The sequence below is a fragment of the Zalophus californianus genome, chromosome 11 (genome assembly GCF_009762305.2).
Source record: "Zalophus californianus isolate mZalCal1 chromosome 11, mZalCal1.pri.v2, whole genome shotgun sequence".
Taxonomy (NCBI): Eukaryota; Metazoa; Chordata; class Mammalia; order Carnivora; family Otariidae; genus Zalophus; species Zalophus californianus.
The window spans coordinates 113,447,090-113,468,851 of NC_045605.1; the positions used below are offsets into that span (position 1 = coordinate 113,447,090).

The following is a 21,762-nucleotide window of genomic DNA, read 5'->3' on the forward strand; positions in this document are numbered from 1 at the left end:
AGATAAGCAAAACCAGAAATAATTCTAGGCTAGCAGAACTGGCCTACAAAAATACTAAAAGGAGGGGCGCCTGGGTGGCTCAGTCGTTAAGTGTCTGCCTTCGGCTCAGGTCATGATCCCGGGGTCCTGGGATCGAGCCCCGCGTCGGGCTCGCTGCTCTGCGGGAAGCCTGCTTCTCCGCTCCCACTCCCCCTGCTTGTGTTCCCTCTCTCACTGTCTCTCTCTCTGTCAAATAAATAAATCAAATCTTGAAAAAAAATTAAAAATACTAAAAGGAGTTCTTTAGGCTGAAATTAAAGAACAGTAGACAGTGATTCAGATTCAGAGGAAGAAGTATAAGCGTCCATAGAAGTAACTATTTGGAAATATAAAAAACAGTATAAATGTATTTTTGTTTGTAACTTTTTTTCTGATCTAAAAGGCATCTGCATTAAGAAACATTATAAATCTGTTATTTATATTGGATATTATTATATGCAATGAATAAAGATTAATGTGTGATGAAAATGTCACAGAAGATGAAGGAGTGAAAGGAGCTACACAAGGGTAAGAGTTTTGGATATTACTGAAATTAAGTTGGGTTATTTAAAGCCAGTTTATTATAAGTTAAAATGCTCATCTTAATCCCCAGAGCAACCACTTTTTGCAAGAAAGTAACTTGAAAAAAATATAGGAAAATAAATGAAAAGGAAATTAAAATACAAATGATCTATTTCATACAGGGAAGGCAATTATTGAGGAATAGAGAAAACAGAAAATAAGACATAAGACATTTAGGAAAAATGGCAAATCAAAGTCACTTTTACCTTAATAATCATATTAAATGTAAATGGGTAAAACGCTCAATCAAAAGACAGAACGGTGGAAGGGATTAGAAAAAGAAAAAAGTGATCCAAATAAAGACAGTCTACAAGAAACCTTCAGATTCTACAACGTACATACGTTGGCAAGACGTACACTCTGAAAACAGTAATCAGAAGAAGCCTGCGCACTCAAGGGAAGCAAGGGCAAAAATGCACTATTGGGATTTCATCAAGATAAAAAGCTTTTACACAGCGAAGGAAACAGTCAACAAAACCAAAAGACAACTGACAGAATGGGAGAAGATATTTGCAAATGACATATCAGATAAAGGGCTAGTATCCAAAATCTATAAAGAACTTCTCAAACTCCACACCCAAAGAACAAATAATCCAATCAAGAAATGGGCAGAAGATGTGAACAGACATTTTTCCAAAGAAAACATCCAAATGGCCAACAGACACATGAAAAAGTGTTCAACATCACTCGGCATCAGGGAAATCCAAATCAAAACCTCAATGAGATACCACCTCACACCCGTCAGAATGGCTAAAATGAACAAGTCAGGAAACGACAGATGTTGGCGGGGATGCGGAGAAAGGGGAACCCTCCTACGCTGTTGGTGGGAATGCAAGCTGGTGCAACCACTCTGGAAAACAGTATGGAGGTTCTTCAAAAAGTTGAAAATAGAGCTACCCTACGATCCAGCAATTGCACTACTGGGTATTTACCCCAAAGATACAAATGTAGGGATCCGAAGGGGTACGTGCACCCCGATGTTTATATCAGCAATGTCCACAATAGCCAAACTGTGGAAAGAGCCAAGATGTTCCTCAACAGATGAATGGATAAAGAAGATGTGGTATATATATACACAATGGAATATTATGCAGCCATCAGAAAAATCGAAATCTTGCCATTTGCAACAACCTGGATGGAACTAGAGGGTATTATGCTGAGCGAAATAAGTCAATCAGAGAAAGACAAGTATCATATAATCTCACTGATGTGAGGAATTCTTAATCTCAGGAAACAAACTGAGGGTTGCTGGAGTGGTGGGGGGGTGGGAGGGATTCGGTGGCTGGGTGATAGACATTGGGGAGGGTATGTGCTACGGTGAGCGCTGTGAATTGTGCAAGACTGATGAATCACAGATCTGTACCTCTGAAACAAATAATGCAATATATGTTTTAAAAAGAAGAAGATAGTAGGAGGGGAAGAATGAAGGGGGGTAAATCGGAGGGGGAGACGAACCGTGAGAGACGATGGACTCTGAGAAACAAACTGAGGGTTCTAGAGGGGAGGGGGGTGGGGGGATGGGTTAGCCTGGTGATGGGTGTTAAAGAGGGCACGTTCTGCGTGGAGCACTGGGTGTTATATGCAAACAATGAATCATGGAACACTACATCAAAAACTAATGATGTGGGTGCCTGGGTGGCTCAGTTGGTTAAGCGACTGCCTTCGGCTCAGGTCATGATCCCAGGGTCCTGGGATCCAGCCACATGTCGGGCTCCCTGCTTCTCCCTCTGCCGCTCCCCCTGCTTGTACTCTCTCTCTGTCACTCAAATAAATAAATAAAATCTTTAAAAAAATAGAAGCTAAGACGAAACAGTAAATAAAATGTGAAAAATTAGGACATAAGGAATATAATCCAAAAATACCAATAATTATATTAAATGTGAATTGATGAAGTACCCCATTTAAAAGTCTAAATATGTAACCTTAACACATATACATTGAAACAAGAACACAACAAGAAACAAATTAAAACGTAATCACAGTGTAAATATTTAACACAAATCCCTCAGGGCTGATAAAACCAATTTGATAGGAAAAAAAAAGAAAACACATGTAAAAATTCAGTAATATTATCTCACGTCCAAACAAAACAATAAGATAATTGACCTAATCGGCTCTCTACAAACACTGCACTCTACATATATGTATGGGGTGCCGTGTTTGAGATTACTTATACAGACTGACATATACACCCATGGGTGTGTGTATTAGAAATATATGATATACTTGAAATCATGGAATTGTTACAATTCTGCATTTGCTAAGTGTTCAGCAAATATAAAACAATTTCAAATATTTAAATAATTGATAGTATGCTCTATGATCAGAGTGGAATTAATCTAGAAACCGATAATTAAAGATAAAATAGTTAAACAGAGATATGTAAAAATATATCACTCAATACCCAGCTGTCAAGGGAGATAGCATAAAATGAATTAAGAGAATTTGAATTCATGCAGACTGAGTATGAATAGCGGGTGCACATGTAGAAATAAAATGCAAAGAAAAAAGGTGCAGTTGGGCAGGTAACAAGGTTTAAAGTTTTTAAGGTGCTTTCGTTGCCAGGAAATACTTACATAACTAACATATATTGGGAGTTAATAAATCTGAACTACATGGTGCAATCTGTAGGTTAAGCATTTGAAGTACGGGTAAAGTACGCACACAAATCATAATAAAACAAAAGTGGAATCATGAATTGCCTACTCAAAGAAAGTAAGAAAGGGGGCTAAAGAGAAGCACAAGTCAATAATAACATGTCAAGCTTATTTGAATTGAATTCACTGAATGCTAGAATTGATTTAAAATAAAAGGCTTTATTCTTGTTGTGAGACACATATTTTGAGATAAGGATAGAAGAGACCGGATTTTATAAAATGGAAATGATACGCCAGGGAACACTAACCAAAAGTTGGCAGGTACACTTATAGGAATACTGGACAATGTAGACTTTAAGGGGAAAAGCACTACCAATGGGATATTTCATGATGGGGAAAAAACCCATCCCAAGACACATTGTATTCAAAGGGCAAAGATATGGAAAAAAGCCAGATTTAAGAACCAATGCCTAAACCAATACAACCTATCTATAGAAAATCAAAGAATTGCACCAAACATCAGCTCTGAAACCATGCTAGCAAGAAGTGGGGTGAAATATTTACAATGTTGAAAGAAGAAAAAACCCATACCTGGAATCCCACATATAGTGAAAGTATTCCTTGAAAGTGAGATGAAATGTATTTTCTCAAACAAAAACAAGGAATTTGTTTGTCAGCAGACCTACCATGTAAGAAATGTTAGAAGAAAAATTTCAGGCAGAAATAAAACTATATAGGGACACCTGGGCGGCTCAGTTGGTGAAGCATTTGTCTTCGGCTCAGATCATGGGATGGAGTCCCACATGGGGCTCTCTGCTCAGCGGGGAGCCTGCTTCTCCCTCTGCCCGTCCCTCTGCTTGTGCTCTCTCTCTCTCTGACAAATAAATAAATAAAATCTTTAAAAAAAAAGAAATAAAACTATATAGGTTAGAAACTTTAATCTCTATAAAGAAAGTACATCAGAGAAGAAATAAATGAAGGTAAATTGTTTAACATCATGGCTGCTTGAGGCAGTGGGGAGTATCTGGGGCAAACCATAAGCTAACCAGAAAGCTTAAGAGGAAAAGCCGGGGGATGAGACAACCATAGGAGACTTTGAAAATTTCCAACAATTTTAAAATGGGCAAAGTACTTGAATCAACTTTTCTCCCAAGAAGATGCACAGTTGACCAGCAAGCACATGAAACGATATTCAGCATCATCGGTCACTAAGGAAATGCAAATCAACACCACAATGAGTTCCCACTTCATACCACTTAGGATGGCTTTTACCAATAAAACAAACATAGCAAGTGTTGATGAGGGTGTGGAAAAGTAAGAACGCTCACACCTTGCTGGTGGGAGTATAAAGTGGTGCAGCTGCCATTAACCCCAACGTAGAGTCGCCATGGGACCCGGCAGTCCCAACCCTATGTGTTTACCCAAGAGGAGTGAAAACATGTCCACCCAGAAGCTTATACGCAGTGGTAATGGCAGCATGATTCCTGCCCAAAGAGACGACCCCGAGGTGGAGACAACCCACATGCCAGCAACAGATGAAGGGATAAACAAATCTTGGTACATTTACCCACTGGAATATTATTCAGCATGAAAAGAACAAAGTCCTGACGCAGGCTACAACTCGGAGGAACCTCACAAACATAATGCTCAGTAAAAGAAGGCAGACACAAAAGGTCATATAGTGTATGATTTTGTTTATGTGATGTACCTAGAATAGGCAACTCCATAGAGGCCTTTGTAGCAGAAGACGGGAGAAAAGGGAAGTGGAGACCAGTTACTTAATGGGTATAAGATGTTTTTCTGGAATTGATGACAAAGTTTTGAAACTAGAGAGAGGTGGTGGTTGCACAACATTGTGAATGCACTAAATGCCACTAAATTGTACGCTTTTAAACAGTTATTGTATATTATGTGAATTTCATCTCAATTTAAAAACCGAAAAAAGGGGCGCCTGGGTGGCTCAGTAGTTAAGTGTCTGCCTTCTGCTCAGGTCATGATCCTAGGGTCCTGGGATCGAACCCCACATCGGGCTCCCTGCTCAGCCGGGAGTCTGCTTCTCCCCCTCCCACTCCCCCTGCTTGTGTTCCCTCTCTCATGGTCTCTCTCTGTCAAATAAATAAAATCTTAAAAAATAAAAATAAAAACTGAAAAAAAATAAACAAAATCTCTGACATATTCCTGGGGTTCTAGAAGCCAGGCACCTGTGTAGGGCAGTGTTCATGCTCAGGAAAGATCTGGCAGGGTCCTGTGCTCTCACCTGTGTGCAAGCAGGAAGTGAAGGTGGAGGCAGACTTCTCATCTGCCTGATGGATTGCTGCTGGCAGGCCCCCACACGTTCCCAGAGCCCCTTGATAAAGACAGGGACCAGGGACTTACTGGTCTCAGAAGTTTGAGAAATCTCTGTCCAAACATTAGCTCACCACAGATTTCATCAGGGAAGTCTGTGGCCACGTAAGACAAAGCAAATAGACTTAACAGAATTACTTCAGAGAATAGTACCAACAGCAGCAGTGATAACAAAAAAGGGAAAACAGTCCCCCCGCCTCCCCCCGGGGAAAGGGAGAATTTGGTTTCCCAAGTTGCTACATTATATTATTTTAAAAGTCCAATTTTTGTGAAAAATAAAAAAATAATAAAATTCCAATTTTCTTTTCTTTCATTCTTTTTAAAAATTAAAAAAAAGATTTTATTTATTTATTTGACAGAGAGAGACAGTGAGAGAGAGAACACAAGCGGTGGGGAGCTGGAGAGGGAGAAGCAGGCTCCCCGCTGAGCAGGGTGCCCGACGCAGGGCTTGATCCCAGGACCCTGGGATCATGACCTGAGCTGAAGGCAGATGCTTACCGAATGAGCCACACAGGAGCCCCAAAAGTCCAATTTTCAACAAAGCATCATGATAAATGCAAATAAACAAGAAACTATGGCTCATACACAGAAAAAAAGGAGTCAACAGAAACTGTCTCTGAGGAACCCCAGATATTGTAATTGCTAGAAAAAGACTTTAAATCAGCTATCTGAAATCTGTTCGAAGACCTAAAAGAAACCACATTAAACAAAGCAAAGTATGAGAAGGAACTCTCACCAAATAGAAAATATCAATAAAGAGATAATAAGTCATCAAAACAGAACCAATAGAAATTACAGAGTGGAAAAGTACCCCCCACCAAAATGAAAATTTCACAGAAGAGGTCAGCAGCATATTTGAGGCAGCAGAAGAGAGGCAGTGAATGTGAAGTAGGTCAATGGAGGTTATCCAGTCTGAGAAACAGAACAAAAAAAGAAGAAAAATTAAGTTAGCCTCAAAGTCCTGCGGGGCTCCATAAAGCATAATAGACATCCCCATAGGAAAGGACTGATAGAAGAGGGGCAGAAGTTATACGTGAAGTAATAAGGACTGAAAACTTGCCAGATGTGGTGGAAAACAGATCCCTGAAGTTCAACAACTCCACAGAAGGTTAATGCAAAGAGATCCAGCCTGGACGCAATATAACCAAACTGCTGAAAGGAAAATCAAAGAGCGAATTTTGAAAGCCCTAAGAGAGGAGCAACTCATCATGTACAAGGAATCCCCAGTAAGATCGGAAGTGACGTCCCATCAGAACAATGGAGACCAGCAGGCAGTGCTGTGACATGTCCGAGTCAATCAAGAATTCTGTATCCAGCAAAAGTAGCCACACAAGTGAAGGAGAATTCAGACATTCCCAGATAAGCAAAACCAGAAATAATTCTAGGCTAGCAGAACTGGCCTACAAAAATACTAAAAGGAGGGGCGCCTGGGTGGCTCAGTCGTTAAGTGTCTGCCTTCGGCTCAGGTCATGATCCCGGGGTCCTGGGATCGAGCCCCGCGTCGGGCTCGCTGCTCTGCGGGAAGCCTGCTTCTCCCGCTCCCACTCCCCCTGCTTGTGTTCCCTCTCTCACTGTCTCTCTCTCTGTCAAATAAATAAATCAAATCTTGAAAAAAAATTAAAAATACTAAAAGGAGTTCTTTAGGCTGAAATTAAAGAACAGTAGACAGTGATTCAGATTCAGAGGAAGAAGTATAAGCGTCCATAGAAGTAACTATTTGGAAATATAAAAAACAGTATAAATGTATTTTTGTTTGTAACTTTTTTTCTGATCTAAAAGGCATCTGCATTAAGAAACATTATAAATCTGTTATTTATATTGGATATTATTATATGCAATGAATAAAGATTAATGTGTGATGAAAATGTCACAGAAGATGAAGGAGTGAAAGGAGCTACACAAGGGTAAGAGTTTTGGATATTACTGAAATTAAGTTGGGTTATTTAAAGCCAGTTTATTATAAGTTAAAATGCTCATCTTAATCCCCAGAGCAACCACTTTTTGCAAGAAAGTAACTTGAAAAAAATATAGGAAAATAAATGAAAAGGAAATTAAAATACAAATGATCTATTTCATACAGGGAAGGCAATTATTGAGGAATAGAGAAAACAGAAAATAAGACATAAGACATTTAGGAAAAATGGCAAATCAAAGTCACTTTTACCTTAATAATCATATTAAATGTAAATGGGTAAAACGCTCAATCAAAAGACAGAACGGTGGAAGGGATTAGAAAAAGAAAAAAGTGATCCAAATAAAGACAGTCTACAAGAAACCTTCAGATTCTACAACGTACATACGTTGGCAAGACGTACACTCTGAAAACAGTAATCAGAAGAAGCCTGCGCACTCAAGGGAAGCAAGGGCAAAAATGCACTATTGGGATTTCATCAAGATAAAAAGCTTTTACACAGCGAAGGAAACAGTCAACAAAACCAAAAGACAACTGACAGAATGGGAGAAGATATTTGCAAATGACATATCAGATAAAGGGCTAGTATCCAAAATCTATAAAGAACTTCTCAAACTCCACACCCAAAGAACAAATAATCCAATCAAGAAATGGGCAGAAGATGTGAACAGACATTTTTCCAAAGAAAACATCCAAATGGCCAACAGACACATGAAAAAGTGCTCCACATCACTTGGCATCAGGGAAATCCAAATCAAAACCTCAATGAGATACCACCTCACACCCGTCAGAATGGCTAAAATGAACAAGTCAGGAAACGACAGATGTTGGCGGGGATGCGGAGAAAGGGGAACCCTCCTACGCTGTTGGTGGGAATGCAAGCTGGTGCACCCACTCTGGAAAACAGTATGGAGGTTCTTCAAAAAGTTGAAAATAGAGCTACCCTACGATCCAGCAATTGCACTACTGGGTATTTACCCCAAAGATACAAATGTAGGGATCCGAAGGGGTACGTGCACCCCGATGTTTATATCAGCAATGTCCACAATAGCCAAACTGTGGAAAGAGCCAAGATGTTCCTCAACAGATGAATGGATAAAGAAGATGTGGTATATATATACACAATGGAATATTATGCAGCCATCAGAAAAATCGAAATCTTGCCATTTGCAACAACCTGGATGGAACTAGAGGGTATTATGCTGAGCGAAATAAGTCAATCAGAGAAAGACAAGTATCATATAATCTCACTGATGTGAGGAATTCTTAATCTCAGGAAACAAACTGAGGGTTGCTGGAGTGGTGGGGGGGTGGGAGGGATTCGGTGGCTGGGTGATAGACATTGGGGAGGGTATGTGCTACGGTGAGCGCTGTGAATTGTGCAAGACTGATGAATCACAGATCTGTACCTCTGAAACAAATAATGCAATATATGTTTTAAAAAGAAGAAGATAGTAGGAGGGGAAGAATGAAGGGGGGTAAATCGGAGGGGGAGACGAACCGTGAGAGACGATGGACTCTGAGAAACAAACTGAGGGTTCTAGAGGGGAGGGGGGTGGGGGGATGGGTTAGCCTGGTGATGGGTGTTAAAGAGGGCACGTTCTGCGTGGAGCACTGGGTGTTATATGCAAACAATGAATCATGGAACACTACATCAAAAACTAATGATGTGGGTGCCTGGGTGGCTCAGTTGGTTAAGCGACTGCCTTCGGCTCAGGTCATGATCCTGGAGTCCTGGGATCGAGTCCCACATTGGGCTCCCGGCTCAGCGGGGAGCCTGCTTCTCCCTCTGACCTTCTCCCCTCTCATACTGTTTCTCTCTCTCAAATAAATAAATAAAATCTTTAAAAAAAAACTAATGATGTAATGTATGGTGATTAACATAACATAATAAAATTAAATTAAAAAAATAAAAGAAGAGGCCTGCACTGGTGAGACTAATTGACAGACAGCACAGACATTAAGGCTGTTATCACTAGGTATAATGGAGGATATTTTTTAAAGATTTTATTTATTTATTTATTGAGAGAGTGCGAAAGGGGGGAGGGGCAGAGGGAGAGAGAGAATCTCAAGCAGACTCCACGCCGAGCTCGGAGACCACCGCGGGACTCAATCCCCTGACCCTGAGATCACGGCCTGAGCCGAAATCAAGAGTTGGACGCTTAACCAACTGAGCCACCAGGCGCCCTGGTGGAGGGCGTTTTATAATTAAGAAGGACCAAGTCATGAACAGGATATAAAAGTTATAAACCACAGTGCGAGTTAGTACACTTCACAGACGGCATGGCTGCCATCATGCGTGGTGGAGCTCAGGGAGCACTATGCTTGTTGTCCCCCAGTTGGGACGTCCCTGAAAGGGATGAGCATGGAGGGGAACACGCAGTCGGGTCAGCACCAGATGCCATGGCCAATAACTGGCCCATCTTCCCATTTTACAGACTTAGGGGCAAAGAACTGAATTCTGCAAATGTCCGGCCTCACAGATACCTCAAAATATGACACAAGATCGCATATGTCTCTACACATACTAAACCACGGTACAGGCTCCCAGAGACACTCCTTGTCCCCTCAGCGTTCCAGAGATCTCTGATATCGAACAGGCACCTGTTTCACTTCTCAGATACACAAGGCTGGGCTCCTGAATGAGGTGCTCAATGGGACTTTCACCACCCCGACCAGCCTCAGGCCGCAGGCCTCATAGAGTGCCATGACGAGTCCCTCAAAGAAGCTCAATTTAAATGAAATGAAAGAAGGCATATTTCAGTCAGAGTCAGTCGGATATCAGGTGTGAGTTGTGATTAAGAGTCCGATTTCATTTTCTGACTTTTGCTGATGGCTTTAAGCCTCACCCTTCTCCTCCCTTTCTGCCCCACATCAAGCTGATAGGAAAGCCTGGGTGCTCTCTCCTTTGGCGCTGAAGGGGAGTTCAATCCCTGCGTGGCAAATCATGCCTTGGGCCCCGTCCCTAAGACACCATAAAAATCTCGAGCAGCCTCCTTGCTCTGTTCTCTCAAGCCATTTTATGGACCTGCTGGGGATCACTTTGCTCTCCCCATAATGCATCACTGTGTGAGAAACACACCTCGTCTTAGCCTCTTGGCGGATGTGTAGCCTCATCACGTTCAACATTTGAATCAAAAGTTTTGGGTTAGGGTGGGGGAACATTCTCATCCTGTTGGGTGGTCTCACAACAAGTACAAACCAACTAGACTTGACAGAAGATCACACATTCTTCTTATGGGCACATGACATATTCTTCAGGTGGGACACGTGTTAGGCCATAAAACGATTCTCAATAAATGCAAACAGGTTGAAATAGTACAAAATGTATGATCTGACCACAATAAAATACAATTAGAATTCTGTAACAGAATGAAAACAGAGAAATTCCCTGCATAACCAGAAAACCAAAGGATAAATCACAAGATAGACAAAAAGCGGTTTGAGATGAGTGAAAACAAAACCCAAAGGTATGAACATTTTAGGAGGCAGGGTGAACAGTTCTTGGAGGGATCTCCTCCAGGCAGAGACTCTTACACAAAGAGGAGAGAGATGTCAAATCAATACAAGGCCTTTCACTGTAAGAAACCAGGAAAAACAAGGAGCAAACTAAAATGGAAGCAGGAGGAAGGAAATGATAAAGTTTAGAGCAGGCATAAAGAAAATCGACCAAACTAAAAGTGGATTCTTTGAAAACACCAACAAAATTGACAAAACTTCAGTTAGATGGACTAAGAAGAAAAAAGACTCAGATTTCTAAAGTCAGACATGAAAGTGGGGACACTACAACCAATTTCCAGAAATAACAGAATTATAGGAATACTGTGGACAGCTGTACACCAACAAGTCAGGTAATCCAGATGAAACACACAAAGCCTGACAGACACACAATCTACAGACTGACTCGAGGGGACACAGAGGGTGTAACTACAGGAAAAAGGCAAACGACCCGGTTCAGAATGGCCAAGGGTTGGAATAGACATTTCTCCAGGGGAAATGTTCAAGTGCCAGAAAGCACACGAGAAGATGCTGAGCTTCCTAAGTCACGTGGTAACACAAGCAAACATCACAATGAGACGCCACTTTTCACTAGAGTGAGTGTGTGAGTTTCCTTGTCTTTGACTTTCGATAGTTTGACTATGATGTATCTACATGTGCATCTCTTGGACAGTGTGACTATGATCTGTCTACGTGCGCATCTCTTTGGGGTCATTCTTTGAATTTGTGGAACTTCTCGGACATGTGGATTAGTGGGGATTTTTTTCATCAAATTTGGTAAGCTTTTGGCCATTCTTTCTTCAAATGCTCGTTCTGTGCTTTCTCTCACCTCTGCCCTGGGGCCCCTCGCACCCATGTGGTACCGTTGATGGCATCCCACAAGCCTCTGAGGACCGATTCATCTGTCTTCCGCAGGCAGGATAATCCCAATTACTGACCTGCATGCTCGCTCGCTGACTCTCTTCTGATGGGTCAGTTATGTTCTCAACCCCACAGCTAATTTCTCATTTCACTAGCACACTTTCCAACTTCAGAATCTCTATTTGGCTCTTTGAAAAATGTTTTCTTTCTTCATAGGCTCCTTTTAGTAAAACACTATTCTCATATTTCCTTTTAACTTGTTAGACGTGATTCTTTGGGGGTTCCTTGATCATATTTTACTTTATTTATTTATTTAATTTTTAAAGATTTTATTAATTTATTTGACAGAGAGACAGAGAGAGAGCACAAGTAGGCAGAGTGGCAGGCAGAGGCAGAGGGAGAAGCAGGCTCTCCACTGAGCAGGGAGCCCCACGCAGGGCTCGATCCTAGGACCCTGAGATCGTGACCTGAGCCGAAGGCAGCCACTCAACCGACTGAGTCGCCCAGGCGCCCCTCTTGATCATATTTTAGATCTTCATCTAGTGTGTCTGACCCCTCAAAGACAGCTTCTGCTGAATGCGTCCCTCTTCATGTGGGCTGTGTATTTGTGATTCTTTGTCTCAAAATTTTAATTTGAAAACTGGACAGTTTCAGTTACGTGATCTGGCAGCGCTGGAAATCAGGCCCTCGGCCCACCAGGCTTTGTTGCCCACTCTTGTTGCCGTTGCTATTTGTTTAGGGATGTTCCCGCACTAGTTCTGTGAGACACGTAGTTTCCATTCCATTACTTTTATGGTGAACTCATGCGTGCACAGAGATTGAGTACCTGGAGCCAATAAGTCACCCAGTCTTTGCCAGGGGGCTTTGGGGGCGGGGAGACACATCTTCAAGTCTCCAGTAATTTGCGTGCCTGGCCTGGTTTTCACTTCCTGCTCATGCAGGGCTTCAAGGTCACCCTGAGGGGAGAGATTGGTAAAATATATATCTAGTCAGAAATATTTTGTTAATATATTTATGGACATTAAAAATGTATAATCCTTATGGAAAAGGATATCCTGAGAGAGACACTAAGCTAATATGTGAAAATATTAAATAAATGAATGGAATGACTCATGGGTGACTGAGTAGAATGTAAACCCAAGCCCCAACAGGAAATACCTCCCTCACCTCCCTCCGTGCCCTGCCCTGATTTGAGCCCTGTGCTCGGCGGGTCCTGATGACCAATGTGGCCCGGTCAACCACCTGGCCACCCCGCACAGGAGGTCCGTGCGTGGGGTCACACTCTGTATCTTGCACAGTGACACAGCCACCTCTTTGGCAGGAAGGAAGCTCAGCTGCTGGAACAGCTAGGTCTTGGGGCAGTCCCTGGAGCTGTGGCTCCAGAAGGTGGCACAGCATTTTGTGACCCCAGAATCACATAATTCACCTACCCACTGCAACCCCTTCCTGGGGACTGACAGAACCAATACCAGCAGGAACCACTGGTTCTGATGGAGTCCTGAGACAGAAGGTGGTGGAGAGGGGTCTGTGAGGCTTTCTGCAATCTGGGCCAGTTTCCACCTGTTTCACTTGGGACAGATGAAAAATTAATCATTGTGACAAATATCGTCACCTCAGGCAAGTGAACCCTTTTGGAAATATCTGAGATGCTCACAGGGAGCAGGATCCACCAGACAGAAAAACACTCTTGATTTCCTGGACAAGGTCCATGACTCCTAGAGAACCCTGCCTATAGCATGGACATTCTCACCAGATTCTGAAATTTAACCTGAAGATGAAGGCACCAGGTATAAAGCAAGGAAGGGTCGGGGAAGCCTCAGCCTCGGTCTCAGGATCTGAGGAGAGGAGGCATGACCCTCTCCAGGGTGGCCCTCCCTTCACTGAGCCAGGAGTCCTGGAGCTCCAGGTCAGTGAAGCTGTCAGACCACAAAGAAATGCCTCTGATAAACTCTGGGGGCATGCCTTCTAGCATGGCAGCATGAGCTGGCCCACTCCCCAGGCAAACCGGTGATAATTATATAAAATAACCATGTAAAGACTCTGGAAACGGCCCCAAAGACAAACAGCAGGTGAAGAAACATCTATTCAAGAACATCTATGAAAATTTAGAAAGAAAGGTCAGAGCTTGTGCCATAGGAACCAAGATTACACCCTCCCTCCCCTTCGCTCTCCCCACCAGGTCCTCACGGTGCAGACCCCTCTCCAGACTGAAGTAGGCCAGACACAGAGCTCTCTCTCTCCCTGAGCCCTCAGCACTCAGCCGGAGGGCTTTATCCTGGGAGGAGCAGGACTTCATCATTTCCCATCCTGCCCGGCCGCCTCCTGCTGAGTCCCAGGTGAGTGAAGTCCGGAGACTGGGGCTCCCCCCTGCCCAGCTCCCAGTCGTGGAACAGAGGCTCTGCCTGGGGCTTGAAGCACTGAGCACATGGGGACCCTCACTGTCTTTGCTTTGGGTCATGAGATGGAGGCTGTCCACGCTCGGAGAAGCAAGCGGCTTTCCCCTCCACTGAGTGCTCAGCTCCGAGAGGGCAGGAGAAGTCCCTCAGAGAGGTTCCCACCCGCAGCTCCAGAGAACTTGCTCAGAGGTTTTGCTGGGGGAAGAGAAGCAGGCCATAAAGCAGTCTCCAATCTCTTCCCAAAACCTGGCCTCATCTGCAATAGAGCATGACGTTCAAGCCCAAGGTCACTCTCAGAAACAGTGCAGGCCTCGGTGAAGGGCAGTTTGGAGGACAGGCAGGGTCACAGCGAAGATACAGTCTGAGCTGTAAGTCAGCTCATTTGCAGAAGTGAACCAGGGAATAAAGAGTCTGAGTGCGCCGTCCTCACATCAGAGAAAATATCGAACACTGACATCAGAAAATACTCCTTCAAAGGAGCCAGGATTTGACTGGATTCATGTACAGAGCAATTTATACAACAGGGCAGGGTTGAAACACTAGAGTGATCAGTGAACAGTCAGGGGAAGTCAGCTGGTTGTGGTCAGGACAACCCCGCCCAACACCGTTCCTCCCTGAGCTGGGGGTGGGGGTGGGGAGAATAAAACCAGGCAGTAAATACTAAACAAGCAAATAGCAACTACGAGCCCTGGAAAGGTGGAACCAGTACCCAGGATTGCTATAACATGTTGTCTAAACTGTACGGTTTCCAATGAAACTTATGAGCAAGCAAAGAAAATATGGCCCATACTCTAGAGAGAAAGCAGTCAACAGGAAGTGCAGGTGAGAGAGAATCAGACGTTGTCTTTAACAGGAAAAGACTCAAAACAGCCTTATAAATACGGTTCAGAGAGCTAAAGGAAAGCATGCTCAAAGAAGTGAAGGAAGCTGCAAGGCAATGTTATACAAACCAGAGGACATCAATAAAAAGATAGAAATTATTCTTATAAACATGGAAAATCCGTCGAAGGAAGGGGTAGTCCCTGAAATTTAACAATTCAGCACAAAAGGTCTGGTCTCCAGCCCTGCACCTGAAGAGCCTGGAGGTTGTCACTCCCGGCTCCTCAACAGGAGAGTGGATGCAGAAACCGCAAATCAAGGACTCATCTTGGCTCCGTCAAGAAGGCAGACACTGTAGCAGCGGCTCCCAAACTGGCGGGGTGGGTGAGAAGAGGGGCTTGCTTGCCAGGAACCCCCACAGGTATTGACTCCCTTGGGGAGACTTCGGGAGACCAAGTCCAGGGATAAAACTCCTGCAGCTCAAGGGGGCCCCAGCGCGTTCTCAGAGTGAAGAACAGAGAAAAACCCCCTTATGCTTCTGGCAGGGAAGGCGCCGCAAACATTCTGAATTATGCCCAGAGCATTCTGTCCGGCTTAGCAAAGACATGGCCTCAGGAAGAGCCTAGCCAGTGTGGGGAAGGGAGATACCCAGTCCAGCCCCGTCGGCCTTCCTGTCCACCCTAAGCAGGGAAAGAAAGGTCGCAGGCGGGGGTGGTCTCCTGAAAGACTGAGACCCAACCACCGGGTGACAGAAGGCACCCCCCACAGCAGGCCCACACGCACAGAGCTCTGTCCACATCAGAACCCTGGTGCCTGCAGCTGTGACACAGAAGGGGCCACGCAGCCTGTAGGGAGAAGACCAGGGCCGCTCTTCAGAGAATGAAACAGAAAATCCACTCGCAGGTACCGAATGGGTGACATACACATTACTAACAGTGGCCAAGTAGTGGAAACGGTTTAGATGTCCAGCAAGTTATTACTGGATGAAAAATGTCCTATATCCATACGACAGAGTATTATTTGCCCATAAAAAGGAAAGAAGTATGGATAGACGTTAAGACAATATTAAGCTTCAAAACATTATTCCGAGTGAAAGAAACCCCTCACAGGGGACCGCGTATTACGGAATTCCATACATATGAAACTCCAGACGAGGGAAATCCAGAGAGATGCCAACAGATAAAGCGAATGCCAGGCGCTGGGGGCCTGGGAAATTGGGAATGAGTGAACAATCCAGATGGGACTTATTGTGTTATAAAAATGATCTGCAATTAAATATTAGTTATGGTTGTTGCACATCAAGAATGTACAAAAAGCCACGAAATGATACACTGTAAAATGGATAAAACAGCAAATTTTTGTTATGCATGCTACATGGATTAAAAAACCAAGTTCTATAAAATAAGAGTTACATAAATCATAGTAAAAGGAAGTAAAGATTAGCAGCACCCAGCCCTACGTCCCGCCCTGCTCTAGTGGAACCTGACACTCAGTGGTTGGCCCACCTAGAGTCAGCCAATTCACCCAATTACAAAACACCAGGAAAGAGAAACTTCTGAGAGGCCAGACATACCCTAGAGGGGCCCCTGAGCAATATCCCAGCGTCCAACCCACCTGCGAAGTCTCTGCATCAGGAACCCACTTCCCAACCCTTCTTCACCGGGGACGCACCTGCTCCTTCCGAAGATGGAGATGGTCAAGGAGAACAAGGTGGACATCCTGGGGCACCCCCAGAGCTCGGCTCCCGTGACGACCACTGTGATCAACATCCGTAGTGAGACAGCCGTGCCCGACCACATCATCTGGTCCCTGTTCAACACCATCTTCATGAACTGGTGCTGCCTGGGCTTCGTGGCCTTCGCCTACTCTGTGAAGGTGAGGGGGTGTGGGGAGGGACTCTCCCAGAAGGTGCAGTGAGCCCGCGGAGGTTCGCCAGCCCACAGGGCACGTGCGTGTGTGTGTGTGTGTGTGTGTGTGTGTGTGTGTGTGTGTGACTGCAGTGAAGCTACAGGAGGGGCCTGGGTTTGGCCATGAGCAGCCTTTGTCCCCAAGATTCCAAGGACTTCCCCTGCTGACCAATACTAGAAATTACATCCCTCAGATGCACGTGTGGCTCCAAGGCTCTCCCAGAAAGAACAAAGGAACTCACAGGAAACTGCCTCCCGGTGGGGTGTGAGGCCAGTGAAGGGGCCAAAGCAGAGGGAGGACAAGGCCTGGGGTTTCCTGAGAGGCTGAGGAAGGAGATGCAGGCCCCAGGAGGGAAGGGTCCACGGGGCCCGGTCCTGCTCAGGCTCCAGGGAATGGGGAGGGTGAAGGGCAGGTGGAGACTGCCCTGGGCAGGGACCAGCCAGGGGGCCACCTGAGTCCCTGGCTCTCACCAGAACCTGGGCCTGATCGCACACTCCATCTCTTCTCCCCAGTCCAGGGACCGGAAGATGGTGGGTGACCTGACTGGGGCCCAGACTTATGCCTCCACCGCCAAGTGCCTCAACATCTGGGCCCTGGTCCTGGGCCTCCTTCTGACCACTGGATCCATTGTTCTTCTGGTGTTTGTCTACGCTACAGCCTACAGTGTAGTTTTAAAGTCTATGCAGGAGAACAATGGGTACCACTAGGTGCTCATGGCAGGAGACCCAAGTCCTCCACCGTGCGCTGCTGGCCCTGTCCCTTAGCGTCCAGCCCTTTACATTAACACACTTGCCTGCCTACAGCTGAATTCAATAAAGTACACTTGCGTGTGACGGTGCTGTGACGTTCCCTGGGGTTGAGCGGCCCCTGCTGGAGTCCCTAGCCTACCCCTGAGACTGGGCCCACCTCCCCCCACAACCTCCCCTCCCTTCCCCCCCGCCAGCTGTGTGGCTCTGAGGGGCCAGGGCATGTCCTCAGGCTGTGCTGGTTTCTGGTCTCCTGCTGGGAGCAAGCACTGGACCAGGGTCCTAGGATGGGGGTCCCCGACCCAGGGACGTCCCGTGTCCAGAACACCCTTGGTCCCGAGGGTAAGGCCCCCTGACTCTCAGGTGTGTGGAAGCAGCGGTGCTGGGGGGAATGGGCAGCTCGGGTCCTCTGGGCAGGCCATGGGATTTTGTATCTGTGGGTGCAGCTGATGCAGACCCGCACCTCCCAGCCCCTCTGGGCTGATCCAGACATTGCTGCATCCTGCTGCTGCCTCCCCCAGCCCACCAGCTCTGTCCTTGCTCCTCTGGGGGGGGGGGGGGGGGGGGGGGGGGCACAGCCCATGAGTGGCCTGGGGGAGGGACAGAGCGCTCAACTGTGGACTGACTGCCAAAGCTGATCATCAGACCTGGTGGCCAAACCCCAGTGGACAGAAAGCTTGAGCGGAAGGACTACTCCCCCGACTCCACCCAAACCGAACTGGCCCTGCAGGGTGGAGCAGCTGCCCAGTGCCCCGGGAAGGGTCTCCCAGGCACCGGGGGCCCTGGGGCACTAGCTGTGAGCTCTTGCCAGAGCCTGGGCTGCCCTAGGGAGTGGGGGCCATCCTCAGCCCCATGCAGGAGGAGCTTGCCCCAGCAGGTGTTCCTGTCTGAGGCCCCAGAGGGAGTGGGTGGGGGGCACCCTCGACACAGTCACCCGGGAGAGGCTGGAGAAGTCCAGGCGGCCACAGGCGGGTATCAGGGTGGGAGCCCCTTATCCAGGGGCGCCTTGCCCTTTGGGGCACCCGGGCTTGCCTGGGTTCCAGCAGTGGGGCCAGGTCAGTCCTGGAGGCTCCCCTTCAAGTCAGCAGCTCTTTGTGCTTCCTGCTTCCCTCTCTCCCTCCCTCTCTCCCTCCCTCTCTCCCTCCCTCTTCTCCCTCCCTCCCCTGCTTCCTCCCTTCCCTCCCTCCCTCCCATGTAATGCAAGTGCCAGACCTAATCAGACTCACCCATTTCTGAGACAGCTATCTCAAATGAGCACTTGGCCAGCCTAATGACAAGATAAAGTGCCTGGCCACCTGGGACAGATCTTGGTTGAATTTTGATAACTATTTGGGACCAGATTTCCGGCTGTTCTGGTTTGAGCTCCCTGCAGAGTGTCAGGTGTTCCTTGGGTCCAGCTTCCTCTCTCTCTCTCTCTCTCTCTCTTTCTCTCACTCTCTGGCTCTCCCCCTCCCTCTCCCTGTCTCCCTGTCTCCCTGTCTCCCTGTCTCCCTCCCTTCCACCCCCAACCCCCACCTCAGAACCTGTTTTGTGGCTACAGCTGTGCTATGTAGTTTCCAGGTCTAAAGTTTTTCAAGTTTGCTGAAGGGCTTCTTATAATAAGAACCACCAGGGTGGGTCAACAACATCGGTTATTCATAAGCAGAGACTGTAGAAAACAGGTAAAACAGTGGGGAGAGTCCCAGGCTAAAGACCCCAGGGCCCACCCACACCCCTAAATAGGGAAGTGGGGTAGGTATCCAGGCCTGATTTGAGTGACTGGGACAGGAGGCTGTCCCCAAACACCTCTGGCTCCTCCCACCTGGCCCTGGTGTAACCTGACACTCAGTCACTGGTCCATCCTCTTGGTACCTAGCCAGTTCACCATGTTGGAAAAAGCAGGAAATAGAAACTCTGGAGAAATGGAAACTACTGGGGAAGGGAGGGCCCAGAGCAAGGTCCGGCGCCCACATCCACACCACAGGTGCTCCATCTCCCACCATGAACCACAACTCCCAGCACTTCTTCCCGGTCGCCCACAACGGCGTTCCCCCCCCCCCCACCTATGAGATGCTCAAGGAGGAGCAGGAGGTGGCTGTACTCGGGGCGCCCCAGAGCTCGGCTCCCGTGACGACCACTGTGATCAACATCCGTAGTGAGACAGCCGTGCGCGACCACATCGTCTGGTCCCTGTTCAACACCATCTTCATGAACTGGTGCTGCCTGGGCTTCGTGGCCTTCGCCTACTCCGTGAAGGTGAGGGGGTGTGGGGAGGGACTCTCCCAGAAGGTGCAGTGAGCCCGCGGAGGTCTGCCAGCCCACAGGGCACGTGCGGGGGGTGTGTGTCTGTGTGTGTGTGTGTGTGTGTGTGTGTGTGTGTGTGTGTGTGACTTCAGTGAAGCTGCGGGAGGGGCCTGTGTTTGGCCATGAGCAGCCTTTGTCCCCAAGATTCCAAGGACTTCCCCTGCTGACCAATACTAGAAATTACATCCCTCAGATGCACGTGTGGCTCCAAGGCTCTCCCAGAAAGAGCAAAGGAACTCACAGGAAACTGCCTCCCGGTGGGGTGTGAGGCCAGTGAAGGGGCCAAAGCAGAGGGAGGACAAGGCCTGGGGTCTCCTGAGAGGCTGAGGAAGGAGATGCAGGCCCCAGGAGGGAGGGGTCCACGGGGCCTGGTCCTGCTCAGGCTCCAGGGAATGGGGAGGGTGAAGGGCAGGTGGAGACTGCCCTGGGCAGGGACCAGCCAGGGGGCCACCTGAGTCCCTGGCTCTCACCAGAACCTGGGCCTGATCGCACACTCCATCTCTTCTCCCCAGTCCAGGGACCGGAAGATGGTGGGTGACCTGACTGGGGCCCAGACTTATGCCTCCACCGCCAAGTGCCTGAACATCTGGGCCCTGGTCTAGGGCTTCCTTCTGACCATCACGTTCATCATTTTTTTTGTCACTGGATCACTGATGATTTCCCAAACAATTTCGGAGATCATAAAACATTATGGAGCGTACTCGTAGCTGCCCGTGGCCTGAGGCTGTCACCTCTGTCACAGTGTTTTATGTATATGTCAATCTGCCATCGTAGTCAATAAAGCACTTGTGTGAGGGTGCTGTGTTTTCACCTGGGGAGGGGCCCTTTGAGACTCCCCACCCTGCCCCTGAGCCCGCGTCGTCCTCATTGCCCACCCGTACCCTCTGTGTGTTATGTGTGTGGTGGGTGGGCTTGTCCTGAGGCCTTGCCTGTATCTGGCCTCCAGCTGGGGCAACACACGGAGGATGGTTTCAGGTAGAGGTCCCTCCTTGCCAGAGGTCTGTTGTCCTGTGGACACACACTGACCCAGAAGCCTGTCCCGACGGACCCAGCCGATGTGCACCGGTGGGAGCGAAGCTGGCCCTGGTGCCCGGTGTGGGGTGAGGTCAGTGAGGGGCGGGGATGGCCACCAGCAGGCCCCAGCGCGGCCCGGCCAAAGTCCTGACGGGCTGCCCTCAGCAGTGTCTGTGGGGTGCTAGTCCCACCGTGGGTCATCTTGAGCCACCAACGCGCTGTCCCTGCTTGTGGAGGGCAGAGCGAGGGGCAGGAGCTCACCCTTGAGCAGCTCTCCACCACGTGCCTGATAAAGTAGACGTCCCCTCAGGTGCACGGGTAACGGGAAGGTGTGCTGAGGTCCTCGCCAAGGGATGTGTTCTGAGAAATGATGACTGACGGCTTATGTAAGTGATGTGATCCATGGTCCACAGGGTTTAATTTTTACTCCTGGCCGTGCTCAAAATGGATCACAAAATCCTGGCAGTGGGGCACCTCTGCTACAGGAGGTCTCTCAGCCTACCACGCCTGGATTTTATCCTGAAAGTGACACACAATCTCAGTGTGTGTGCGGGGTTGTACGGCTGCATCCTCAGGCCTCCATCCAGCCCCAGACCCCCACCTCCCGCCGTCTGTGCCCTGCCGCCCCTGCAGCGCTGGGATGCCATCTCCATGTCTGTGCCTAACTGACCCGCAGCCAGGTAGCCTAGGTATCTGAGGGGATTGACGGACTAAAGGCCCAGCTCAGTATGTAACTTTGGTTCCTGGAACCCGTGGACTAACACGCAGTGGAGGCCAGCAGG

The 21,762-nt window shown here is 47.3% G+C and overlaps 2 protein-coding genes across 2 annotated transcripts; both read left to right on the forward strand.

Moving 5' to 3' along the window:
- Positions 1–16,552: 16,552 nt before the first annotated feature.
- Positions 16,553–17,770, forward strand: LOC118356092 (interferon-induced transmembrane protein 1-like). The gene is made up of 2 exons (XM_035722929.1): positions 16,553–16,904; positions 17,450–17,770. Exons 1-2 carry the CDS (start codon positions 16,716–16,718, stop codon positions 17,642–17,644), a joined length of 384 nt encoding a protein of 127 aa, XP_035578822.1. The 5' UTR covers positions 16,553–16,715; the 3' UTR covers positions 17,645–17,770.
- A 185-nt stretch (positions 17,771–17,955) lies between these two features.
- LOC113915280 (interferon-induced transmembrane protein 3-like) lies at positions 17,956–20,763 on the forward strand. The gene is made up of 3 exons (XM_035722927.1): positions 17,956–18,025; positions 19,539–19,918; positions 20,479–20,763. Exons 1-3 carry the CDS (start codon positions 17,971–17,973, stop codon positions 20,566–20,568), a joined length of 525 nt encoding a protein of 174 aa, XP_035578820.1. The 5' UTR covers positions 17,956–17,970; the 3' UTR covers positions 20,569–20,763.
- The last annotated feature ends 999 nt before the right edge of the window (positions 20,764–21,762 follow it).